Here is a 26,923-nt window from a genome sequence, read left to right as displayed (position 1 = left end):
ACACACACACACACACACACACATACACACATACACTTCCCAAGCTGAACCATACAAAGAGTTTTCAAACATGCATGGTATTCTGCCTTAATTTAAAATACAGAAGTGGCATGACTATTCTTTCAATAGGAGCAATATACTAATTATAAAGAGATACTTAAAATATACATCTGAGAAGTTAAGTTGCATGTGAACAGAATTAGGCCCACAACTGAGCTCAATTAGCTGTTCATTGATTGTTCCTTAGGAACAGTAAATGACTTTCCCTTTCTATACACTGTAGCAACTGTAAAAGTTGTCTAGCACTTTGTAATTCACACAGAGCTGAGATAGGCATGATCTCACATAATGAATTGCTATTAGGTGATAGAGCATGTACCATGGGGGAAAAAGAAGAAATTTAACTGGAAGAAGATGGGGTCTGTCTTTAAATGGGAACTTAGATCCTTGTTTTAAAACATTCAAGCTAAGTGACATAGGACAAGCCAGCAGATCCCTCAGAACTTGACTTGTAAAATGAAGACTTGAAACCCTGCTAACACCAGAGTTGACTTTTTAGTACAATACTTGCTCAAAACTGCACTACTAGTGTGGGTCCAACTAATTGAGAACCTACTCCCAATGGATCCATGATCATCCTTGGCTTTGTCATATTGTATATAGTTCTGCCCTCCATGGATCCTTAATCAATCTTAGCTTTGTTTTATTATATACAATTCTGTTCCCCATGGGTCCAGGATCAACCTTGGCTTTGTCTTATTGTATACAAAGTACCTGGCTTTGAGTCATTCACATTGCTGAACTTCTCACAACTCTCTGGTTTCCTGAAACTAAAACAAAGGACATAGCCTCTAAAGAAAGATTTTGAATATTTTGGACACAAAAGCCTATCTGAGTTTTAGAAAAGCAGAATTCAACGAAATAGTAACAAACATGGCAGGGATGGCTTCAGTAGCTGACTATGTTTTTCAAAACAAAATGCTATTTTGGTATTTGTTTAGAGAAGTACCGTGCTAAAAATCTGAGGTGGGAATTTTTGGTTTCTTTGGAAACTCAGTTGTGTTGACATCTTTCCAGAAATGGCCTTAAGAAGATGTTTTACTGAAGCAGACACGTGAGAAAGTGTTTGACGTTTTGTTGGAGCAGATGCTTGAGAGGGTGTGTGCCATTTGGAAAGAGCATCAATGGAACCCTGTAAACAGTGAGAAGTCACTTTTGCATTGTTACACCATGCAGAAACTTCACTGGTCTTCGCTGATCTTTACTAGCCATGCAGGCTTCACTGCTATACAACACTTTGCTTGCACAATGCTTTGTTGGTCTTGCTTTTCACTGGTCTTTTATGGTCTTCACTTCAATAGAATAAAATGTGCCAAAAAAACCTTCTTGTAGTATTTCAGCTGATTCTTGCCACTTCTGTTGGCTCTGTCGATTCAGCAGAGCCTTGTAGTTCCTGCTGGATCAAGCTGCTGCTATTGATTAGTGCTTGGTTGGACTGCTGAAATCCTGATGACAAAGAGTGGAATCATCCCAAAGAACTACTTCTAAACATGTCCATAAGCCCTTTTCCTATTAACCTTCTTTCGGTTACTAGAGGTAACAACCTCTAGTCGGTGGGTTAGAAGAGAGGCTGGAGCATTCAAGAACACTAAATAAAGTAGGTTTAGAAAGATGTAAGCTTAAAAATGTCAACATTCAAAGTAATTTCACTTGGATCCAAAAACATGCACATCAGTTACATTGGCCAGTTACAAATGGCAAAAAATGATTCAAGACTCCAAGAGGTATGAGAATCAGGAGGATACAAAATGACCTAATTTGGCAGAGGCAGGTATTAGAATCCAATCATGCCCAGGACTAAAAGCAATGTAGGATAGAGAGGAGTAGATTTAACATAGTTTGACTTGGGCCATGTTTTTTCATTATTAATAATTATTAGTCATGATTAGGTCACCTGGAACCTCTGTATTCTACAGGCCAGTGTAGATTCTTTCTGCCCTATTCAACTTATACAAAACTCTCTTTTAAGTACACATAAGAAATTCAATCACAATTAAGATGCTTGGGTTGGCATACCCCTTGATAGAAATCCATGGGCTATGGATGAGGAGGAAGGAAGGACTATTATGCCCCTCCTACCCATCTCTCTCTCTATCTTTGATTCTTCCCTTCTCATTCCTTCTGATCTCCACCTCAGGTATATCCCCATTGCTCTCAGCTCTAAAGCCATGTGGAGTCTCTAAGGATGTTCCTTAGTTTCACTGTGTAGATCTGTGTTTGATTGTCAATTAGAGTTATCCCAGTACAACACTCATTGTAACCATTGGGTCAGATGCCATCTAGGGAGCTGCACCCTTGGGTCTTACAAATTTGTCTTCTACTTTTATCACTACCATACAGTGGCTGAAAAGGTAGTTCACACATGAGAAAACATCTACAAGTACAGAACAATGTTATATTTTAATAATGGACCGAACAGTTTTGATTATTTTTCTAGTAAGAAAGGAAGAATAGTTTTGCTAGAGATGTTTTTATATCCTGTAATGTTATGGGAAACAATGACAATAAGTTTCATGTTTGTTGAATATTTAAGATGACTGAGCAAAGAAACTTGGTATCTGGTTAATGGGTAACAAAACAGAGACCACAGGAAAAATACAGAAATTTGTCTCTGGAGGGTATATGTTGACACTTTAATGAAAGCTAAATGTTGAGCTATTGTTTTTGTCTCCCAAAGGGACCTTTCCCAGAGAAGACTGGCTTACAATATATGGACAAAGGTTTCTTTCTGTGTCTCAGAGGATAGCTGGGAAGGCCCAACACAAATTTTCCAATTTATAATGGGGCTCCAGTTGTACAGTCTGTAGGTATAGCAAATGCCTGCTTTCTCCACACCCCACCAAGGGAGGTCTGTGGAAAGGCCAGCCAGTATGCTACAACTGCCCCAAATAATAAGCTTTATCCACAAAACTTTGTGCTTACTTAAAAGACAAAATAAATATGGAACATATAAATAGTGTGTCAAACACATTTCCCCTAAACTAGTTATTACTCATTATTGTAGATTTACTGAATAGTTACTATTTCTCCATGGACCCTTCTCCATTTCCATTCTCTAATTTTAATATCAGCAACTTGTTTAACATTTACTGGTCAGACTCAGTACTGACTTTTGTATGCATTATTCTACTCTGTTTTATGATAAACAAATTTGATCAGTGTAATTTGTGACTAACACGGCTAATTCTAATACATGAAGCAAATTTCTAAGTGGTGATATATTCTTGGTATTCCCAGACCTTTTCTTCTCATTCTATAATACTTGAGTCATTCATGGGGATTAAAGAAGAGGTAATGATACCTTTCCTACTTTTGATAAACAATATGTTCTCTTCTCCACATAGTTTTCACAAAATATTGTGATTTCCCCCAGGTCCCAGCAAGGTCAACTCTTATGAATGATACAGTTTTATGCATTTCTTAAGTGGCCAACAGAGAGTAAGAGTAGGGAAACTTATTGAATCATGAAGAAATTAACAGATGGTCTCCATGTTGGATCCCTCTCAGCTTCATTCCAGCCTACTGACATTCTATTCCCACTAAATAGAATCCCAGAAATCTTCAGATGCAGCTCAATGCCAGGAGAACACAGCATATTCACAAGATACCTTTGAAATGAGTAAAAACAATCAGATATCAAGCCCAAAATGAATAAAGCAGGTACTGCTTTTAGATTTAGAATTCTGGGCCTAATAAAGAATAAAAAAAAAAACAACAACAAAAAACAAAAACAAACAAATGAACAAAAAACCAGAAGGGCAATTTTCATGACTCTTCAAGACCTTTATAACTTTTACAGCAAAGAAAATAAATTCCAGTTTATTCTGTATATTAAGAGGCTGTATGTGCTTCTTGTTTTGCTGTGGTTGCTGTGTGTTTTATTAAATTGAATTAAACACATGACAAGATACCATGAACTTTCATAGCCAAGAAGAAACCAAGGACACGTCAATTAAATGCAGCTTGCCATCTCCTGGAACCCTAGAGGACACAGGGTAATAAAATGGAACTTGGGGTAAAGTAAGCTTTTCTTTACTAACAGTATACTAACACTGTACCTCTTGGGCTATCCTGCATGTACTTAATGCATTATTTTGCTAATATTTATGACAAATGGAGTGCTTTTAAATTCAATATGTGTTAGTTCCAAAGGTCCATTCCTTACATGCTAATATATGTATTTTTTCCATTTTGTGGACAATTGAGATGCTCATTTTGCTTATTAAAGAGGTGTAGTTGTTTAAATATGCTTGGCTTAAGGAGTGGCGCTATTAGGAGGTATAGGCTTGTTGGAGTAGGTGCTGGCTTTGTTGGAAGAATGTGTTACTATGAGGGTAGGCTTTTGGATGCTCCTACTCCTGCCAGGAATACAGTCTTCTTCCTGTCTGTTTTTGAATCAAGATGCAGAACTTCCAGTTCCTTTCCCAACATCATGTCTGCCTGGATGCTGCCATCTTTCTGCCATGATGATAATGGATAGAATCTCTGAACCTGTAAGCCAGCCCCAATTAAGTGTTGTCCCTTATAAGAGTTGCCTTGGTCATGGTGTCTGTTCACAGCAACGGAAATCCTAAGTAAGGCAAGAATACACATATTTTTAACTCAAAAATGTTAGTTGTCATTGCTTACAAGATTTGAAAGTGGATATCATAAAACTAGTTTCTATGTACATGTACATAGAACATGTAACTAGAACATTTCCCCTTTTCATCTCTAGTTTATCATTGTTTTTCTGGACTTATGATATCCATCTCTCTGGGATCATGCTCCATCTTTCTCACTTTAGCAACTCATTATTCTACATTAAAATGCTTTTGTCACACTGCCTTTCAGTTGATATCTACTGCATGCTTACTGTGTGTCAAGTACTAGTGATCAATTTGAAAGCATTATATCAGACAAACCATCTTACAAACACCTGAGTGGCAAAGGAGATGTCAGTGAGGATAATGATTTATCCAATCACAGAGGGATTAGAATCCTAATATAAGCATACATTAGTCTAGAATAAAATCTCAAAAGCAACATCATATGCCATCTTTTAACCTCCTACAATATTCTTCAATATTCTATATGTGTACAATATTCTTCTCTACATAAGCACACATATACCCACCAAATCATCACATGATGCTTGAGACAGCTCTTCATAAAGCAAATTATCATGACACTCTCCTAAGTAAAACCCTTTCTTCCTGAGCTCCCAGAGTGCCAACGACAAGCCTAAACTCTCAAAAACCATACACAAGTCTTCTCCTGACTGCTCTTCTCGTTAGAGCCTCTTCTGCACTCATTGACAATGATGAATGTTCAATCATTAAAAATCTCCACTGGATTGAGGTTTGAATAGGTTTATGTAGAGGCAAAGCTGAAAAAATAAACAAGAGAATCTAGACATTAGGCATCATCGTTTATGCCCCTCTTCATCTTCTGAGCAGCATCCTGTGATCCCATTCTCTATCTCAATCTGAGTCCCTACTGCACTCTGCTTATTTCTAAGAGTGTTTCTCAGATCAAAAGGACCTGCAGTGTGAAAGCTTTTTAATTATTACTTTTCCCTCCCACCATAGTATCTTATGTTACCAAGACTAGCTTTGAATTCAGTCCTTCTGTCTCAGCCTTGCGAGTAAGATCACAAGCATGTGTCATCATCTAGCTTGAGGGAGTTATCTGAAACATGCTGCAAGTTCCTTGTTCTAAATCGCATACCAGGTGCCTTGCTTTGAGAGTGCATGTTATTGTGCTGCTCTTGATTCTATTGGAACAACACTTGCAAAGACCTCAAGACTCAAACTACCTAACGGCAGAGGAATGTGTTTTGAAATGGTTTGCAAGAGGCTCTAAATTTAGTCACAAAGTTCAACTCTATGAAGGCACTTATGATATTTTATTGTCCAATAAAGTAAAAGAAATGATTTTTGCTCATTATAGATCAAAGAACTATGAGAGGAATCCAATAGCATACCTAGCAATATGTATTAAAATTTAAGCAACAAAGTAAATGCTCAAGATCTGCCTAACAAATAGGGATCCAGAAGTACAGCTGGGTGAGGCCCCTTATCTTCATGTTTCCATATTGATGCACAGTGATCCATACATACAACACACTGTGTTTTTAATATTTTTATGAATAAACTTGTAAACAACATTCATGGTATTTCTTGAATATATATACACATATGGCGGCAAGGTAGGTACTTCAAACATCTAGTCATATTGTATCCACAGTCAGTAAAAGAGAGAAATGAATGCATGTGGGCTCCTTGCGCTCAGTCCTCTCACTACATGGACACAGTTCAGGACCCAATGCACAGAAAATGTAACTAACTACTCCTAATGGTAAATTCATCTCATCTCAATTAATGAAATCAAAACAACCTCCAAAAGACCACAGGCCAACCTGATCTAGACAGTTCTTCATTCAAAGTCTGTGTCAGGTTGACATGTTAAACCAACCATTACGAATAAAAATACTAGGAAAATTTGGAAATATTTCACTTCCCAAATTACCAAATTTCTAATCTTAAATGTTGAGAATAATAAGCTTTTCTTCCATAACCATAGCCATAGTTCAGTAGACAGGAACAGTCATGGTGTTGCTGTGGGCACAATGGACACATTTTGATGACTGATAGTGTTGAAACTCTTACTTCAATGATGGACTTGGCAAATTTCAAACATAATCACGATTATTTTTCAACCATGAACAATGCCATTTTAATTATTGTACAATTTAAACCAACATAGGCTTAATTAGGCAGTTAGAAATCATTACATAAGTTGACAGGTATAATTTGTTTTTAATAAGTGATAAGGCTATTATGCTCCAACTCAAATACAAAAGCACTACAATTTGCTGACAGAAACCTCAGGTTATTGACGTTCTTTAATCCATTTATCACAGCTATGATTAAGCTGTGTTTCTTGATCCAGACTTGATTGCTTCTGACAGAGTACAATAACAGAATCAGGGCAAAAATGAAAGACACAAATTGACAAAACATGGTGCTAGCCACATGAAATCAGAGCTGGCAAGCTCACAAACTACAACATAAGCACTCCCAATCTGCAGATATCAAATCAACACTTTTCATTTTTTTTTTTAGTGTACTTTCTGTTACTCAGGAAAATTTAGCTATTGAAGTTACGTACACGTTCAGCTTTTTAAAATCTGATTTCCCTTGAAATAAAGCTCTCATATTTATGCTAGAGTTTAAATGTGTCCTTTTCTTGTGTTTTTTTTTTTTTTAACTTCAAGATGTAAAGCGAATTTGAACTAGACTAAATAAAAATGACTTAAAAGCCCAATCAAGTACTCTCACCATTACTATGAAAATCAAGGTTTTGTCTTTGGGTTCATAGTCTCATTAATAAACAAATTTAGAAATGGTTGGAGAAGAAGCTTCAGGAAAATTTTATTTGCAATGGTAATGGAGGTCAGCAAGCAGCTTTAGGGCATGTGAGTAGCTGAGTGATGGAAGCTTTGAAGAAACAGAGACAGAAAGCACAGAGGATCCAGGGAAGCGTGCCTAGACTTTGGACAATATCCAAAAGAAAAAGATAGAAGAAAAAGGGAAAGTTACATTATTTGAATAATTCAGAAAAGCAGGCAGGTGTGGTGTTTCAAGACTAAAGCTCAGTAAGGGGCTGGATTTTGAGAAGGATAATTAGCTTGGTGAACCTGCCTTCCTGAGGGATGGGCTCATGGCCAGGTGATTGACAAGCTCAGCGGATTAACTCTTCAGGGAGCAAACTCTAGTGAGTAATATTCTAATCTTCAGAGTAGATAGGAATATCCTATCTTTACCAAAGGCCAGAGGTGGATTCTGTTCTGACCTGAAGAAAAGAATGTCCCTAACAGACTACCATACAGAGCTGGTATCCTTTCTCAACACCACTTTAGCCTCACGATAGACAAGCACTGACTTAAGTGTTCCTAAATCTGTATTGATGCTTAGGTCCGTATACTCTATAAATAAATTATCCCCCCCACATCAATGTTTAGATCCTTTATATCATCAAGTTCCACCAGCTTAAACACTTGTCCTGAGTACTTTGACATGTAAATATTCTCTGAAATTTATGAAAACCTCAGGTCTTTTCAGGGAATTCTAGCTTCCATGGATGACAAATAACTTCAGCCATGAAATAATTTCCTCTAACTTTCCTGTGACCTATAAAACATAAAAAGTCATCAAACTGTCAGAACCAACATCAGCTCAAAACAAAGTCATTTTTCTCAGCAACATAATTTAATTGGAGCCCTCAGAACAGTTATCTGTTTCAGTTTCTGTGCTATGAGATGGTGACCTGCCTGCCAAGATGGTTCTACTGACTAACTTACAGGGACTTCAGTCCCTCACATGAAGAATCTTCTTGCTTGGAGACAAAGTTCCAGTTGGTGGGTGACCTATTTTCAAGCTGTGGTATGTGTCATCTCCAGCAATATTAGCTTTTTCTTTCTTTCTCTCTTTCTTTTTTCCTTTCTTCCTTCCTTCCTTCCTTTCTTTCTTCCTTTCTTTCTTTTTTTTTTTTTACAGTACTTTCTTATTAGAGTTGATCTGTTTCATTCTATAATTAAAATGTCTGGCTTCAAAATCTGAAGCATACCAAAAATGGGATGGTATGTTTAAATGTCTGCTCTATTGCAATTAAAAAGCAGATAAATATGTGCCTTGATGTTCTCTTTTTAGGGATTCAAAGCTAGTTATTACTGTTTTAATTTCACCAACCCCTGAGACGAGTTCCCAGGAGCTCCTAATTCTGCAGTCTCTTTTTCAGTGTATAAACAGAATATGGAGAGTGAGACAAATATTTGCATTTGACTGTACTTCAATATGTTAAAACTATTGAAGGTATTTTAACCTGAAGGCAGGAAAAAGGACAAGTATGAGACTTCCCACTTTGGACAAACTGGTAAAACTTCAAAACGGATACTTTAGGGGTCATTTCCTGATAATATCTGGCAAATAAGGTAGACTGAAAGAAATAAGTCTTATAAAATATCACCTACTCAAGCAATGTACTAAGCCATGATTTCATAAGTGCCATCTCATTTTAACACAAGTAATGAAGAAAAGGAAGGAGAGAAGAATAGAAGAAAGAAAACCAAAAGGAATGTAGTGTGTGTGTGTGTGCATATCTGTGTGTGTGTGTGTGTGTGTGTGTGTATGTGTGGGTGTATGTGGGTGTGAAAGAAAGAGAGAGAGAGAGAGAGAAAGAGAGAGAGAGAGAGAGAGAGAGAGAGAGAGAGAGCACAAAATTGGAGAGAATGAAAGAGAAAGAAGAAAATTAAAGGCAGACACCATTCCTTGGAAGAGGCCATTTGCTTTGTTTTTTGAGACAGAGCCTCTTGTTGGGACCTAGAGCTTGAGAGTTTGAATAGACTGGTTGTATGGTGACCCCTAAGGACCTTCTGTCTTTGTTTCCACAGGACTGGAATTACAAATACATAGCACACTGCTTTGTTCTTTACATGGGTGCTAGGAAGTTGAGGTTCTTGTACTTACACAGTAATCATATTGCAAACTGAGCCACAGCTGTAGCCTGCTAGTGTTCTTTTATTGCTTTGGCATCAGTGGTTAGGAGGAGCACTTGAGAAACTACTTAATGAGATTTCTGTCAATTATATAAATTTATTTTTATTTTGAGATAAGTGCTTTATCTCAAAACATGCCAAAAGTTGGCTGTTCACCATTGGTTAGTCTACTTAGATTCTTTCCTCATATTGCATATATTCTATGGTCATGTGTCTTAGTTAAGGTTCATCACTGTGAAGAGACATCATGATTAAGGTAACTCTTATAAAGGCAAATATTTAATTGGAGCTGGTTTATAGTTTCAGAGGTTCAGTCCATTATCATCATGGTGGGAAGCATGGTAGTATGCAGGCAGACTTGGTGTTGGAGGAACCAAGAGTTCTACATTTTGATCCAAATACAGCCAGGAGGAGGATACTCTCTTTAACACTGGGCATAGCTTAAACACTAGGAGTTTTCAAAGCCTGTCTATACAATGACACACTTCTGCCAATAAGGCCACACCCATTCTACCAAGGCCACATATGCCACTTCCCATGGGCCACCACATCCTACTCCTTGGTCCCCATAGGCTTGTTCAAACATATGAGTCTAGGGGGGCCATATCTAGCCATAGCATAGTCAAAAAGTACATTTACTCCAACTTCCAAAGTCCCCACAGTCTCAAAATGTTAAAAATTCAAAGTACAAAACCTCTTCTGAGATGCATAACTGTATGCATCTTAACTGTAATCCCCTATAAAATCAAAATAAAAAAGCAGATCAGATCACAAACTAGTGTCCAAGTGAGGAAATACTGAACCAAGGCAAGAACAAATGAGCAAACCATGCACCTTCATGTCTGATGTCCAACTCCCTTTAGCTTTGTTGACTGTAACACAATTCTATCTCTTGGGCTGTTTCCAGCCCCTGTTAGCAACTTTCCTCAGCAGGTATCTCAAGGTCTTGGCATCTCTAACATCTTGGGGAACTTCAACTTCACAGCTTTTTTGTTCCATCCTATGGGATTCACTCATGGTCGTCTGGAATTCTCCAAAGGATCTGGGTCACTTCTCCAGCTCTGCCCTCTGTATCACTCTAGGCTCTGGTTGACTTCACTCCATTGCTGTTGCTGTTCTTGGTGGTCATCCCATAGTACTGGCATCTCCAGTACACTGAGGACTTCCTCTGGAACTTGGCTTCACCAATAGCCTCTCACAAGATATCTTCATGGTGCCAAGCCTCAACTTCTTTGCATGAGTCCTGGATGTAAGCTGCAACTGAAGCTGTACCTTCACCAATGGCCTTTCCTGGCCACTCACAGTTCCAAGCCTCAGCTGGTCTCCATAACCTTGCCATACCTCAAGACTCGTAGAACCTGGGTGATTCTTACACATTACCAAGTCAAGCTGCTAGCATGAGGTAGAACCTTGGCCACATCTGAAACACAGTTTCTCTGTGCTCTCAGAAAATAACTCCCAGAATATTTCACCTTATGATGCTGGCCTCTTCTTAATCACTGTTAATTCTTGGCTCCAGCTAACTAGCATCAATTGTTGCAGTAGCCCCTTCTATTTTTGATTCTAACAAGGTTGAAGCTGCCAAGTTTTGCAGCTTGCTAGACCTGGAATATGCCCACCCTCTACCCAATTCTATTATATCATGACCAACTTTCTGTTTTCCAACTTTTTACTGCCTAAGGTTGTCTATCTTGAATCTTGCTCTGTAGACTGACCTTGAACTCAGAGATCTGCATGCCTCTGTCTCCTGAATGCTAGGATTAAAGGTGAGTACCATTCTACCTTGACCTAAGCCTTTATCTTTTCACAAGATCTTTACAAGTTCTAGATTGCCATTCTTTCCAGATATAATCAACTTGACTGCCATGTATAACCATCACAATCCATCCCTTGTCAATTTGACACATAATCATATCTCCTTATGTCCAAATGAAAACAATAACTAGGTCATAGTAATGCCTAACATAATATAATTAATTATTCCTTGTTCAACTGAAAATCCATAAACAATAAGCTTATCTGGCTGGGATCTTGCCCTGAGGTTACCACTCCCTTAATTCCATTTAATATCCTTAAAAACAAGAGTTAGCTTCATTTCACTTCCTGGTGTCCCTTTAATCTTTGAACCATGTATTTTGTATTTTTCCTTTCTGAGTTTGCTATGCTTGATAAAAATGCTTCTCATAAGAGTGGCCCACAGATAGAGTCTAAGCTTGGTGGTTTTGAAATTTCCTTTGTCAATACAATTAATTTGAATCTCTTCACTTTAGCCTCAGGTAGACTCTTCAGACAAGAGCACAAAGCAGCCACATTCTTCACCAAAATATCATAAGAATAGTCTCTAGGCCACATACTAAAATTCTTCTCTTCTGAATCTTCTAGAGCCAGATCCCTACAATTCAAGCTACCACCAGCACCACTGTCTTCCATGCTTCTACCAGTATGGTCTATTAGGCCCCACTCAAAGCATTCAAATTCCTCAATTCCACATTCCTCCAAACAAAAGAATGGTCAGTTCTACCACAGGCACCTCAGTCCCTAGTACCAACTGTTTTCTGCCTTAGTTAAGGCTTCATTGTTGTGAAGAGACACCATGACCAAAGCAACTCTTATAATGGAAAACATTTAATTTATGCTTGCTTACAAATTTCAGAGGTTCAGTCCATTATCATCATGGTGAGAAGCATGGCAGCATGCAGTAAGACTTGGTGCTGGAAGAACCAAGAGTCCTACATCTTGATTCAAAGTCAGCCATGAGGCGACTCTCTTCTATACTGGGCAGAACTTGACCACTAGTTGCCCTCAGAGCCTGCCTACACAGTGACACTCCCTCCAACAAGGACACTTCTCCTAATAGAACTAATTCCCATGGGCCAAGCATATTCAAATCACTGCATCATGAATAAGCTATTCAATGCTTAAGGATGTGACCCTTAATGGTTTATAGCAAAGATAATATAACTTATTTACCTTGTAGAAAGATCATGATTAGTACATTAAAGAATATGCATTAGTTAGTTGCTTTGCAGACTGACAATGTCTGATAAATGCTTTAAAATCTGCTCATGTTAATCAGCCTTTCAGAAAGAACAATCAGGTACATGGGAAGTTTGGGCTAAATCCTTAAAGTGGAGGGTTCTATTCATTCCATTTGTCTCCACTCAGAAACTAGGCCATAAGCCACTTGCTCCAGCAGCAGATCCCAAAACCCAGGAACAAGACAATAAAATCCCCCACCTGGGGAACAGCCTGAAGATGGCCACATGAATGGGAGACAGTTTATCTCAGGATAGAACATCTGTGCTGGGTAGCATATCTGGTAGTTAATCATTCATGACACAGGTATACAATCCATCTGGGACATCCCAGCACCCACCAAGGAAGTTTGAGATTACCTAATCCTAACATAGTAGTCAATCAAAATTATACTAATACCAGGGCTTTAGCCCCTACCAATCACATTAGAGATTATCTAAATCCTTCTAGAGAGTTCCCCCCTGTTCCCTATAAGAAGGCCTGCATGCCTTTGTCTGGGGTCCTTGCCATTTTGCTGGCTGTTTCTGCAAAATAAATGCTTTGTCCTTGCGTCTAATTCTGAGGTCTTTCTTCATCAATTCCCAAGCCCTTATCAAAGTTGTTCAGAACTTAGAAGAAGATAGTAGAAAGCTAGCTGGAGGATATTAAATAGAAGCCTTACAATACATATAACATAATGGCATTTTTGGGATACTATACTATAAAATATGTGACATGCCTGGATTGCAGGGTTGGGGTCTGTAAGGAAGATGCAAAGTAGACAGAGCCAGGACATGGGAGTTTTATAGAGTATCAACTTTATCTTGTTAGGAATGAGAGATAATGCATGATTTTCAACAGGGGGAAAAATGGACAAACTGCACAGGTCAAGATAGGAAGTTTGGTTCATGAGGGCAGAGCCATGGTTCTTCCATTATGCATGCAACAAGTTCACTTACGTTTTTTGGAATGTTTAAGTTCCAGGGGCTATTATAAGCACTTCATACATAAAATTTCATTTATATCTTAAAGCAACCCTTTTGGTATGTAACAGATTTATTTCCATTTCCAACTAAAGACACTGACCTTTGAGACTCTAAATACCCTATTTATGGTCATTTAGCTAGGAGGAGTGAGGAGGTCCTACTTAAACATGCTCTGGAAGATCAAGTTCCTCTTCACTAATCTGATTGCTTTTGTAAACCTAGAGAAAGAATGAGAGAGGAGAGAGGAGAGAGAGGAGAGAGGAGAGAGAGAGAGAGAGAGAGAGAGAGAGAGAGAGAGAGAGAGAGAGAGAGAGAGGGCACTGTGCCAGGGAAGACTTAATGATCCCCCAAAACACACAGAGGAGCCAGTCTGATGCAACTCACAGTAGAATCTTTATTCTAGTCAAGCTAGATCGGGGGGCCCCCCATGCACCACCATCACGCAGGACAGTTTTGGTGTTGGGGGAGCCCTGAATGTCTATCAGGGCAAGGCTTTATAGTAAGCAGCAAGCAGGCAATATGTGTGCAAGCATCTAATTGGGAAGTTCCTGTGACCTTTAACATAATTGGTTGGTTCTGGGAGTCATCATAAACTTGACTTGTGTTCCCCTCTGCATTGGTAGTCAATAGGAAGGTGGTAGTCTTGAAACCTGGGGGTGCAGTTTTGTTTGGGGAATAACCTGGAAACTCTGCTCTTGTTGGGGATTAGCCTAGAGACTGGAGCTAGACTCAGGTTTTGTTGGGGGGCAACTTGGAAACTAATGCTAGTTACCTGTTAGTCTACCTGAGTTCAAACTTAGGTCAGATTCTCTAAAATGGAGTCTGAATTTAAAAGCTTTGGCAGGAGGGGGGGCAGGCAGAGAGCCAGACAGACACAGAGACAGAGAGAGAACACCACTAAGTGGCCATACTTCAACTGTCAACTGATAAAATCACTTTGAATGTTTGCTAATCTTGACTTTCTACAGAGGCAAAGTGACATCTGTACTATTCTAAACAGACAACATCTACATTTAGAAAAATAAAAACTTTAGACATTCTAGAATTTGGTATATTCTCTCCGCTATTTAATTTTACTATTCTCCACCCAGCTGAACCCACATGCTTTAGATTTTCATTGGCTGCTGAGCAGGCATGGCCGGTGGGGATAGGGTAACAAGGTTCCAGCCCCAGGGACAGAATCCCAGTGTTATCCTCCAGGAGTGCTGATGGCTGTTGTGGCATTAGGCTGGTTTGTATAATAATGTACATATTTCACATTCCTCCAAGGAATGGTCTCTCAGTTAACATTATTGACCCCTAGATAATCAGACAGCAGGAATCCAGGAGGTGAAGGTATGGCTAGGTCTCAGCAAAATGGCAAGCATTGGAACCTTCAGGACAGCCCTTAAGGTTATGTAAAAAAAAAAAAAAAAAAAAAAAAACCTCTAAATACATGACTTTGAAAATATATAATTTCTCAACTATGCAAAAATAAGGATGCAATATGAATTATGAGGGCTTCATGAATCTAAAGGAACAAAGGCAGCTGCATTAAAGAGCCAGCTTATCAGAAAGATCCAAAAGCAGGAAGATATACAAGGGCAGGCAGATTCCTGAGCTCAAGGTCAGCCTGAGACACAGCAAGGCTAGGCCCAAGGTGTGGTAGAAATGGTAATTTCAGGACAGAGTCCCACCCAGCTAGTTTAGCATCTGTGTGTAACTGAGGCAGGCAGATCTCTGAATCATTTTGTTATCTTAAAAGAAAATGTATGCTTCCTAAGAATCAAGGAGCTGGGGCCATGGGTATCCTGATTCATAGAATAAATCAAAAGGGAGCCTGGAACAAATAACTGAATTGATATATAAGTAAAAAACTGGGTTTTGGTCTTCAGGAGATGAGCTAGCAGAAACCGGTAGCACTTCTTCTCTAGAATTTCTCTAGTGAGAGCTGAGCTGTCTGGAGATGTCTGGAGAGCAAAGAAGCTCTCTCTTTTTTAAAAAACAGGATTTCTGATGTGGTCAGAAGACTCAATAATTTTTTAATAGCAGCTTTTCTAGCATTGGTCAGAAAACCCATGAGCTATCCAGATAGCTTGTAGAATTTTTACCTCCAGAGAGAGCTATCTCCACTAGAGTTTTTAGAGTGCCAAGAAAAAGCTGTCTAGAGCAGAGCAGAACACACACACACCCTGGTGCTTGAGGGTGGTTTTACACAGCATAGGCTACAGCAGAGGGCTCTATTCCTAACTTCCACTGCTTCCTCTCTGTTGAGAAGGGCAAGAGTCACACAGAAAGCTTTTCCTATTTCCCTTAACACACTCCAATTTTGACTTGGTCCTTAAAATGCGCACTGTACACTCTCGTCTCATAGCGACTGAGGCCAACTACAGAGGCAGATATGTGGAAAACAAGAAGGTAAGGGCAACATGTAGGTATGAAAAGCTAAAGGGGGGTATGGGGCTAGATTGTCTGTGGATCCAGTAAAGAGCCTCTGCCTGTGATTTCTGCATCTTTGCTACTCTATAGCTCTCTAAGCTAGTCTCCTCTGTTCACTTCTTCCTCATGAAAACTTTGAAGAGACTCTGCCTAGCGTTCAACTCCCCACTGTACACTGAAACCAGCTGGAGATGACTGGTTTCCCAGATCCATAGATGAGCATGTGACTCAGGAGAAAGCTAGGCTAGGTCTCATTTTAGTTGCATCCTGAGAGGTGTCTCTGGTACAGCTTTTTCAGAGCAGGCACTGGTCAGGACCAGTCAATGTTCGTGTCTCACTAAACGACTGAGATCGCAGACACATCTGCCCAAGAGCTGTACTAATTCCTGACTGTGAAGTAAACATCCCAAGTGTGGGGAAGGCACTGGCTCCTTTAAGCAATGGCAACAGAAGCTGAAAATGCTGTGAGCTCTCTATCAACAAGGAGCACGTACATCACAGAGTTACTCTAGCCTTAGAGGGAGTGATGATAACTCAGTTGTTTGCTTGTTTGTTTGTTTGTTTGTTTTATTTTCCAGACAGGGTTTCTCTGTGTAGCCCTGGCTGTCCTAGACTCACTCTGTAGACCAGGCTGGCCTTGAACTCAGAAATCCGCCTGCTTCTGCCTCCCAAGTGCTGGAATTAAAGGTGTGCACCACCACCGCCTGGCTAATAACTCAGTTTTGAATTTATTATGTACAGCTTTCTTCACTATCTTTATGCCAAATCTGAAGAAATAAAACCCTCAGAAGTCTGTCCATATGATTTTCTGAATGAAGAGTAGTAGAGTCAATGTAGAATTACCACTGAGCTTGCAGTTTGTTTCACATTCTTTAAGCGGAGGCTATGGCTTCAAAGAATGCATTTGTTGAATATATAGTGTTAAGCTTTAGTATATTGTGGAGCACAAACTAAAATTGCAACAGGAAAATAGTCTCTGCTTTTTTTCATCTATTTACCCATTAAGGGGAGTCAATGATGGTGATGCTTTTCTTTTTATTCTAGTTCTAATTAACAATTATATTTTTTAAAAAGAATACTTTTAGACATTAGAGGTTCTCTAACCAGTCCAGTGATATGGTCCAAACTTTGGGTCTTAAATAAATTCATAACAGACTACAAAATCAGTTTTGTGTGTTGAGATTTTATTTGAAAAACAAAATAGGAGAGAATAAGAACATCAGAAATGATAATAAAGGAAGTATTTTCAGGGATCTTTGTTTAAGCTGTGCTGGTATTTCGGTGTGAATTCACTAGGGGTTCAAAAAAACTTCCAGAAGGATTATAAGGCAAGTATCTAGATCCTGCCCCTCTGCATCCCACCGACTTGGTGTTCATCCCTGGGAATGGGACCATAATGAGGTTATGTGGACAGGAAAACTGACTGCAGAGATGGGAGGGATAGACTTATTTCAGGTGTCCTTTAAGAGCAGGAAATGTTCTTGATTGGCTATGCAAGAGGAAGATGGGACAGGCAGGGAACTGGACACAGAATGACCAGTCTCAGAGAGAGGGATTTCCATGGTCAAATAGGCAAGTGGCATCTCAGAACTAAGAGTAGACTCCGCCTGGCAACCAGCAAAGAACACAGAAGCAGAGTTCTACAGTAGCATGGCTCTGAATCAAGCCAACAGGAAGGAGCTTAAAGATATCTCAGTCCCAACAGCTTAAAGATATCTCCGTCCCTAATCCAAGCCATGGAAGCACACAGTCTAGCCAATGGGCTTACTTCAGCCTTGTGATACCCTGAACAAAAGTTCGGCTGTGCCATATCCTGACACTCATTCTGTCAAACGGCCCATGGCTCAGTTGAAAAAGTCAGAGCCAAATCATTGGTTGAGGATTACCATTGGTGGCCAAAGCCAACAGAAAACACTCTCACCTAAGACGTAGTACTCAACCAGTGACTTATTTTTACTTTTTAAAGGTTCCAATGAAGATTCAGGCTTCGTGTAAACAGGGTAGCTTTCCCCCTACTTATTCTAAATGAGTGAAATTTCCTTATACCTATCCAAAGACTGATTGATCCTTAAAATTTGAGTTTGCGTGGTATTGATTTTTGATATGATGTTACTTTTAATGCACATCTTCTATTAGCATTAACTGAGGACAGAAGGCAGTCATGCATGCAAGGAAGACATATTTTATTTCTTAAGGTTTTCTCAGTAGGAAATAGATGCTATACAGACGTTTGTGAAAGATAACTGAGGCCAAAACTCAATTCCTAAAGCAGCTACTTACATCTCTCAATAACCTAAAGAGGCACTTCAAATTGTTCTAGCTCTTGTTAAAATCAAAAATTTTCTAGGTTGATTCAAATATAGTAACTGGAAAGAACTTTTGGAGGGACATAGCTCAACTTAGTTGTAGTACTGCACTGTGCCACCAGAGGGATCCCTGGGATTTTCAGTTGTACAAACTGAGTTAAGACACTGAAAGGTACCCTTCAAAGAAAGGGAAGATTAGCTGGCAGGCCTTCAGGTTGATTGGTATAGTTTCTTTCCATAATATTATCTAGGGTACTTCCCAAAATGTCACTGCACTATGTCACCCATGGAGTATCTCTATTAAACCCCTGTGAGGTTGGCTGGCCTCCTGTTCAGTGACACATTTGTCTCTTCAGTGCCAAAATAGTCAATGGATTTTGTTTGCAAAGCCTGTCATCTATGACTCATGACTACCTCTTTTGCATCTTTTAGATATGATTCCTCATCTGTAAAGACAGAATAGAGCATAATTGTCCTGAGGATTACTTGAGATAGGATATACGGGCTCATTTTATTCTGAAATATGAAATTACTAATTCATTGTGTGATGGCTATTCATGGTTGTCAACCCCACTCTATCTATAATTAGCTAAAAAGCCAGTAGCTGGGTATACCTGTGAGGGATTTCTCTTGACTGAATCTTTAGAAATGTGAAAACTCACCCTATGTCCTTTAAAGGAGGAAGTTTCACCTTAAATCTCGGCCACACCTTCCTATGCCAGCGTAGATAATGCACATGGAAGAAAAAACTTTCGCTATTTGCCCACTTGCTCTGACTCACTCTGGACCATCCATTCCTTTACTGGCATTAGAGTCCACTTCTCTGGGATTCTGGAGTATACTGAAGACCAGCTGGGACACCCAGACTCGTGGACTGAACAACTCCCGGAATCATAGACTTTCCATCAGTAGATAGCCGTTGTTGGACTAGCTGGACCACAACATGTAGGTCATTCTAATAAATCCCCTTGAAATATATATCCACTCTTCTGCTCTGTTCCTGAAGAGACTTTTAAAATGCTTTTGTTTTGTACTAATGGTACTTTTTAAATGAAGGGATACTGAAAAAGTTTTGTTTTATGAAATGAACTTTCAGTTACATAGTTGATATATTTTAGCCTTAACAATAATGCTTTGAGAGCCAAATTAGAAGAGCAGTTATATAGATGCATTAAAGCTGAGAATCCAAACAACTCTTTCACAGTAGTAATTAAACATATTTTTGATACTGATAGTAAATCAAACTGTGCAAATTCATTAATTAAAAATTTTCCATGAGGCTAGGAAGATGGCTCAGGGGGTGAGGTGCTTTCAGTGCAGGCGTGAGAGTTCGGATCCCCAGCAACTACACAGAAATCAAGTGTGGTAGGATATGCCTGTAACACTGGTGCTTGGTAGGATAGAGATAAGCCAGTCTTGGTGATATCCTGTTTCATAAAGTGAGATGGAGAACAATAAAAAAGACACTTGAAGTCAACCTCTGGATTTCCATGTATACACACAGGTAAGTCTACTCAACATACACATGGGCAAGCATGTACATACAGGTATGTGCATCCAATACACACATGCACAAGCACACACCCACACACAAGTAAGTACAGCCAATACACATATGCACACGTATGTATACACAGGCAAGTGCACCCCATACACACATGCAGGTAAATTTGTACATACACAGGTAAGTACACCCTATAAATGTGTGCACAAGCATGCACAGAGGATAAATTAAAATAAATAACCCACAGCTTACTTTTCTGCTTTGAAATTTAACTTTTAGGCTTCTATTTTCCTATCCACTTGGGGTTTTTTTTATCCACTATGGTCAAACTTGTTGCTGTCTCAACCTTTTTGTCTTACTTAGATGGAATATGCAGTTTACAAGACAGATTTTATTTCCTGAAGGCAAAACACTTACTCTTCCTAACCAGCTCATAAATCAGAAAACTATACAAGGTGGCACATGTGGCCCTGGCAAACAGGCAATGACATATGCCTTATGGGATTTTCGGGTTGATTGCTTTTTTTTAACTATGCTAACCTCAAGTTTGGAGAGTGGAAATACACACGTGTTTGCTATTCTGTCTCACACCAATCAGAAGTCTTTGATGATAGACACCCCTCAGAACACTACCTTTTCTACCTGTTTGTAATTTTTTAGAGCCTTGGAAAAGTCAATCATAACAAGGAAAGCTATGAGAAAACGGATGATGAGGACTGGAAGTGAGAGCAACGGAAAGCAGTCTCAACCGGTAAATTCCGAAAGAGCACACAGCCTGCACGAGGCATTTCATCAAATTTGAATGAAGCAATGACTTAACAAGCCATGGATTTTAGAACTAGAAACCTACTTTCCTGATTGCAATATATAATATAAAATATTTAATGTATATATGAATATATAAATATATATTAATTATCTGAAATACCTGAGAAAAATCTTGTCATTGCAGCCAAACACCCCATATTGAGGTTGTGGGTTTGCAGGTGCCAGAAATATTCAACTTCCCCAATAGCATTTTGATTGAGTAAGCCCCAGCTCCCATGATTTGGTCAAACATAACCAAATTCCTCCAAATTAAGAAGCATGAAGGATCAGGTAGCCATCTTCTTACTTCATATCCACAACCTACCACCTGCCATGTACCCACGGACAAAGCCTTTCATCTTAAATTTACCAGAAATGCTGTAAACTGTTACTTTTGAAAAATCACTTATTCAAAGACCCACTGGAAAGGCAGGTGTACAGAAGTTTTCAGCTCGATGTATGTAGTCCTCTTATGTAACAGTCTCCAGCAAAGTTCAAAACTCCTGAGCACTCTTTTCTCTGAGGACACAGGAGCCTAATAACTGCAAGACCCTGTTCACAGCCTACTGCTTTGTGATATGATTACTTCTGGGCTACTCTATACCCCTAGAGTTGGCAATGCAAGAAGTCCAAACAGCTCTCCAATGTAACTTGTTTTTCTTCAGAATACAATAACTTTCTCCCTTCATAATGGCTCCGCGATAAGCTGACATCAGCCACTGTTTTTACAACCTGACAGAACAGGGTCAGAGATTTAGAAGCCCAGAGGGAAAATGAAAAGAACAAAAGCAAACTATAAGAACAGTGTGGGCTGAGGATGGCTAAAATGAAAATAGTAACACATAAGGTTAAACTCTGAAAAAATATATCTCCTCTGTTCCGCTATAGATGGCCACTGAGCCCATTCTCTTACCCAACTTTTGTTAAAGACTTTAGTAGTTTTGCATCTTCCATCTCCTTGTTTAGACCATATAAGAAAATGCCTACATAACAGAAAGACACACGATTATGCAACAAGGAGTCATTTAACTTAACTAAGCAAATTCTGCATCCATCCAAGTGGCACAAGTTCAAAAGTTCACTTGTAAGACCCATTGCACTCACCAATGGTATAGAATCTCTTCAGTTCACTTTTTCTGGAAGGATGCTTCTGGGTGTTTGCTGAGTTGTTCTGTTCTTCTTCAATGATGGGAGTCTTGGGTGCTGGGGGCTTGCTGGCTTGTGGTGCTTGCTTCCCTGCACCACCCAAAGGGTTGAACCCTGGAGCAGTAATATCCACTGACTGGGACTTTTTCTTCAACCTATAGATGAAGAATACCACACACTGTGAATACTGACTCAGGAGACACTTCTTGCACCTTTATCTGAATTAGTTTTGGTCTTAAATTAAAACCCGGTCTATTTAGAAGTTACAAAACTTCCCTCTAATGTTTTAAGATAATTTAGTTAAAGAGGTATTAAGCCAATTAGAAAAATGGTTAAATCAATTAGAAAAAATGTTTCGAGTTATTTTGAATGGATCATTAAGATATATCAAAACATAATGTGATGGAGGATTTCTATTATTTTAGTGATAGCAAACAACATGAGGTGGGCAGATGAAAGTAATGCACTTGATCCAGCAATGGGAGCCACACTCATAATCAGAATGTCAGAAGTTAAGTCAGAAAGATACTGAGATCAAGGCCAGATTGGAACAAGTAGGAAAACACTGTCTCAGAACTGCACTAGATCATCGCATTTACTTCTAAAAGGAACACTTCAATTAAATGTTGTTATAATAAGTAATTGTACCTGAGCAAAATATAATGAGTTCATTTTAATCAATATACTCATATCTTTCTTCTTTCTCATGTGTCATGTATGTGTGTGTGCATGCACAGGTATGTGCTGGTGCATATGCAAGTTGACATCAATAATTTTCTTGATTGCTCTCCACCTCATTTACTAAGAAAAGCTGTCTTGTTGAAAACAGAGCACACCGACTCGGCTGCCCCATTTCCAGCTTTCCCCAGAGTTCCCCTGTTCCTGCCTTTCATGTTCTGGAGTTACAGTGAGTCGCCAGGCTGCATTTAGATCCTCAGAGGGTTTTGAGGTCTATATTGTGGTCCTCATATTTGCATGGCCAGGACATTATCCACTGACCTATCTTCTTTTTTTTTTTTTTTTTTTTTTTTTAGCTTAGTCTGTTACGTTATGTTAATGACAAAAATGAGAGCATTTGTACCAATTCTTACACATGCTCAGTAATAATGCATGTTTGCCCCACGTCTACATCTTCAAGAGGAGTCAAGGTGAAAAGTCACAGTTATCCACAAAATATTTTGTGCATTCATGTAGATATTAGGATTGTAAAAATTACTGTAAATTCAAACATTCAAATGCTTTAAACTCACAGCTAATATTCTTAGGTCTTAAGTTTGGTTTTCCTTAATGATTCTGAAAGCAAATATACCATCTTAAAGAAATATTTCATTCCCTATAAGAAGTCTAGCTATTGTCCTCATTATTTATGATTATCACACTGAAGCACATGTAATTTCCTAAAAATCACGCATATTTTCATGCCCTCATCATGTATTTAGGGTTTCCAGAACCCTGGATTCTACCTAATCCCTCTCTGTCAGACCCTGCTCAGCACTGGGGAGCTAGCTTCACAGCGACCTCCAAACACTTGGGTTGGGAGAGCTTCATGCCATCCAGCAAAATTCACAACTTGCCTTCAGTAAGTTTCTCCTGAATTAAATGTACCAAACAAAAACCTTACAGGGGAATGTGTTCTATTAATAAAATTTCATTAATGAAAGCTGTATAAATTTTAGTCAGCTAATTATCAAAAATATAATTTCTATTTTATTTCCTGTGTGATTTTTATATCCATGAAAATATTTTACTCAAACCAATGGCAAATATATGTGTTCAACAACATTATTTTTGAGAAATACAGAACAAAGCCATATTGCATTCAGAACACATGCAAGACAGTGGCTAAAATGTAAAACAGGTGAAACCATGGTGACGAGGAGTAACTGGAAGTTCCATGCCTCGGTGGGAAGACACTCTCTCAAGATTACATTGGAAAAATGTCTATTCACGTCTCCTAGGGCCCACAGTATGCATATCTTATCTAGAAGTCATGTTTGAGAATATTCATACCAGCACTATTCATAATACATGGAAACTGAAAGTGCCACTGAAGTCTGTGGCCACTGAATTTTACATAGCAATGGGGACAGAGATGTACGGCTAGTGTAAGGTTCTACTTACATAAGGCTTGAAAACAGGCAAAATAGATTCCTGCCAGGGAATCAGATAACCTGGGTGCAGGTCTTTACCTTTCCTGCTGCTCTCCAAATCCAATACCCCCACAGCAGTTTCATAACCAGCTCTGCAAGAGAACACCTGCTACAGTTTCCCTCCCCAACACATCCATCTCCTCTGGATCCCACATTTCTTCCCCTCCTAAGTCCTCCTCTCCCCTCATTGTTTAAGCCCAGCCCTTACCTCTGAGGAGGCATACTCCCAGAGAACTCTAGGGCCATTCTGACCAGTGAAGCAAGTAGGGCTAATTGCAAATCTCCCTAACTTCCTCCATTCCTTGAAGTCCAATCCCTTAGCTCTATAGCAAACCGTCTGCTGTGGCCTCCCCTTACTTGCTGCTCCCATTCCCAAGGGACTAATTGAGCAGATCTGGGTAGACCACTTAGTTTCCTTCCTCAAGTGATCCTTCAGCCCCATCCCTAGCCCTAGCCCTATTCTAAGTCTTGGAACCTAATACTCAGAAACATTTTAACTAGTACCTATCAGGACAACAACAGCAGGCAACACACAGCCACCACACACCCTAAGAACCAGAGAGGAAACAGAAACCAAGAACCAAAATGCCCACCCAACAAAGGCACTACCAGATATTAACACCTAGACTTAGAATCTTCCCCATCCTAGATCTTTAGACACCAACATAAAAACACAATAACAGCTAAGACCATATGTATTCATTACAGCCCAGCAATCCAACCACAGCAGGCCTGGAATATTCCAACACAGTGGAAGCAGGACAAAAACACCTTAAAACAGACTCTATGGAAATGACAGTGGTCCTTAAAGAGGAAATGAATAAAGTCCCTTAAAGAAATCTATGAAAACACAAAGAGAGGAAAGAAATTAATAAGACAGTTCAAGACCTGAAAATGAAATAACATTAATAAATAAAATCTAAACTTAAGCAAAGCTGGAAATACAAAAAAAATAGGAACTCAAAGAGGAACTACAAAAACAAAATTTATCAAGAGAATAAGAGAAATGGAAGAGAGAACGTCAGCATTGAAAACATGGTAAGAGAAATGGATACCTCAGTCAAAGAAAATGTTAAATAGAAAAAAAAAATCCTGGTACAAAATATCCAGGAAATCTGAGACACCATGAAGAGACCAAATCTAAGAATAATAGGATTAGAGGGAGAGAAGAAAGCCCTAGATTTCTTCAAAAGCACAGAAAATATTTTGAACAAAAGCATAAAAGAAAATTTCCCTATCCTAAAGAGGATGCCTATCAAGGTACAAGAAGCATACAGAACACCAAATAGACTGTACCAGAAATGAAATTCCCCTCAGTACATAATAATCAAAACACTAAACATATCTTAAATGAAGAATATTAAAAGTTGCAAGGAAAAAAGAACAAGCAACATATATAAAAATCCAGACCTATTGAATAACATCTAACTTCATAATAAAGACTTTTTTAAAGTTGGGAATAAGATTTATTTAATTCTTACATGTGTTTCCTGAAATTCAATGTTAGAAAATATTCATAAATATGCCAGCATGCTATATAATAGCAATTCTTCTGATAAATCAAAAGGCCGAATGAACTGAGAATGAAAAGAAAGACACAGATTTATAAACATGCTCTGTATGTCATTATTAAGATAAATTCGATCTTGGAAAAGAAAACTAAATTAGGATAGTCTATGACTCCTATTAAGACTAAGAAGCAACCAACAGGTTTATTTTGGGTCTGCCCAGGCTAATATTTAGTAACATTGTTTCTAAACAAAAAGTGAGGGGGGCTAATTTTCTTTTCTTGGAATGTGTATCATGTTGAAGCCAGGATATGTGTTCTACATACGTGTTTGCTTTCTGTTATTGTAGCAAATATCTGATCCAGTCAGTTATAATGAGAAAGATGTATTTTGGCATATGGACTCACAGGTTCCAGTGTGGTTGGTTGGTTGGTTGGTTGGTCCTGTTGCTCCTGGGTCTGTTGAGAGGAAACACATCATGGCAGAAACATAAAGCCCAACACTGTGCCTTGAAGACTTTGCCTCTAGAACTCCTACAGGGTCTGAGACACCAACCCAGATATAAAATCTTCCACCTACAATTTGTCCTGCCTGCAAGATGTACTGGGGTAAAGGTGACGCAGAACTTGCAGGAGTGACCAACCAATGAGTGGTCTGACTTGAGACCCATGCCAGGAGAGGAAACCCGCACTTGACACCACCTGGAGAACCAGAGGCTGGATGGCTCAGAGATCCAGGATAGAACCAAGCATGATTGGGAGGAAGAAAGAAAGAAAAAAAGAAAGAGAGAGAGGGAGGGAGGGAGGGAGGGAGGGAGGGAGGAAGAAAAAGTTAATGATTTCTAGTGATATTAATCATCTAGCATAATCATCATCAGAGACTTCATCCAGCAACTGATGAGAGCAAATGTAGAGACCCATAGCCAAACATTAGGCAAAGCTCAGGGAAGAAGAAGGGGAGAGGAGGAAAGATTGTAAGAGCCAGCAGAGTCAAGGACACCATAAAAAAATAGGCTCACAGAATCAACTAACCAGAGCTCATAGGAGTTCACAGAGACTGAAGTGACAATCAGGAAGCCTGTATGGGTCTGAATTAGGTCCCATCCATCCATCCATCCATCCACCCATCCATCCATCCATCCATCCATCCATCCACCCACCCATCCATCCATCCATCCATCCACCCATCGTCTATCTATCTATTTATCTATCTATCTATCTATCTATCTATCTATCTATCTATCTATCTATCTATCTATCTATCTAACTATGTTGTGGTTGTATAGCTTATGGGACCCCTAACAGTGGGAGTTGGGGATACTTCTGACATTTTTCCTACTATTGGGTTGCCTTGTCCAGCCTTGATATGAGGTTGATATCTCTTGAAGGCCTACTCAACCTTTCTCTCTCTCTTTCTTTCTCTTTTTCTTTCTTTCTCTCTTTCTTTCTTTCTTTCTTTCTTTCTTTTTTCTTTCTTTCTTTTTTT

The 26,923-nt window shown here is 39.0% G+C and overlaps 1 protein-coding gene across 2 annotated transcripts in view; it reads right to left on the bottom strand.

Moving 5' to 3' along the window:
- The window catches only part of Oxr1 (oxidation resistance 1), a 415,574-nt gene that overhangs the window by 186,856 nt on the left and 201,795 nt on the right, over positions 1–26,923 (bottom strand). For both annotated transcript variants that reach the window (XM_031359077.1, XM_031359079.1), the window contains exon 3: positions 21,739–21,935. In XM_031359077.1, coding sequence (XP_031214937.1) covers positions 21,739–21,935 — 197 coding nt within the window. The remainder of the gene's footprint in view (positions 1–21,738; positions 21,936–26,923) is intronic.

Source organism: Mastomys coucha, unplaced genomic scaffold (assembly GCF_008632895.1).
Source record: "Mastomys coucha isolate ucsf_1 unplaced genomic scaffold, UCSF_Mcou_1 pScaffold7, whole genome shotgun sequence".
In the NCBI taxonomy this organism is placed as follows: domain Eukaryota; kingdom Metazoa; phylum Chordata; class Mammalia; order Rodentia; family Muridae; genus Mastomys; species Mastomys coucha.
Note: the sequence above shows the minus strand (reverse complement) of the source record. Positions and strands in the feature narration are given on the sequence as shown.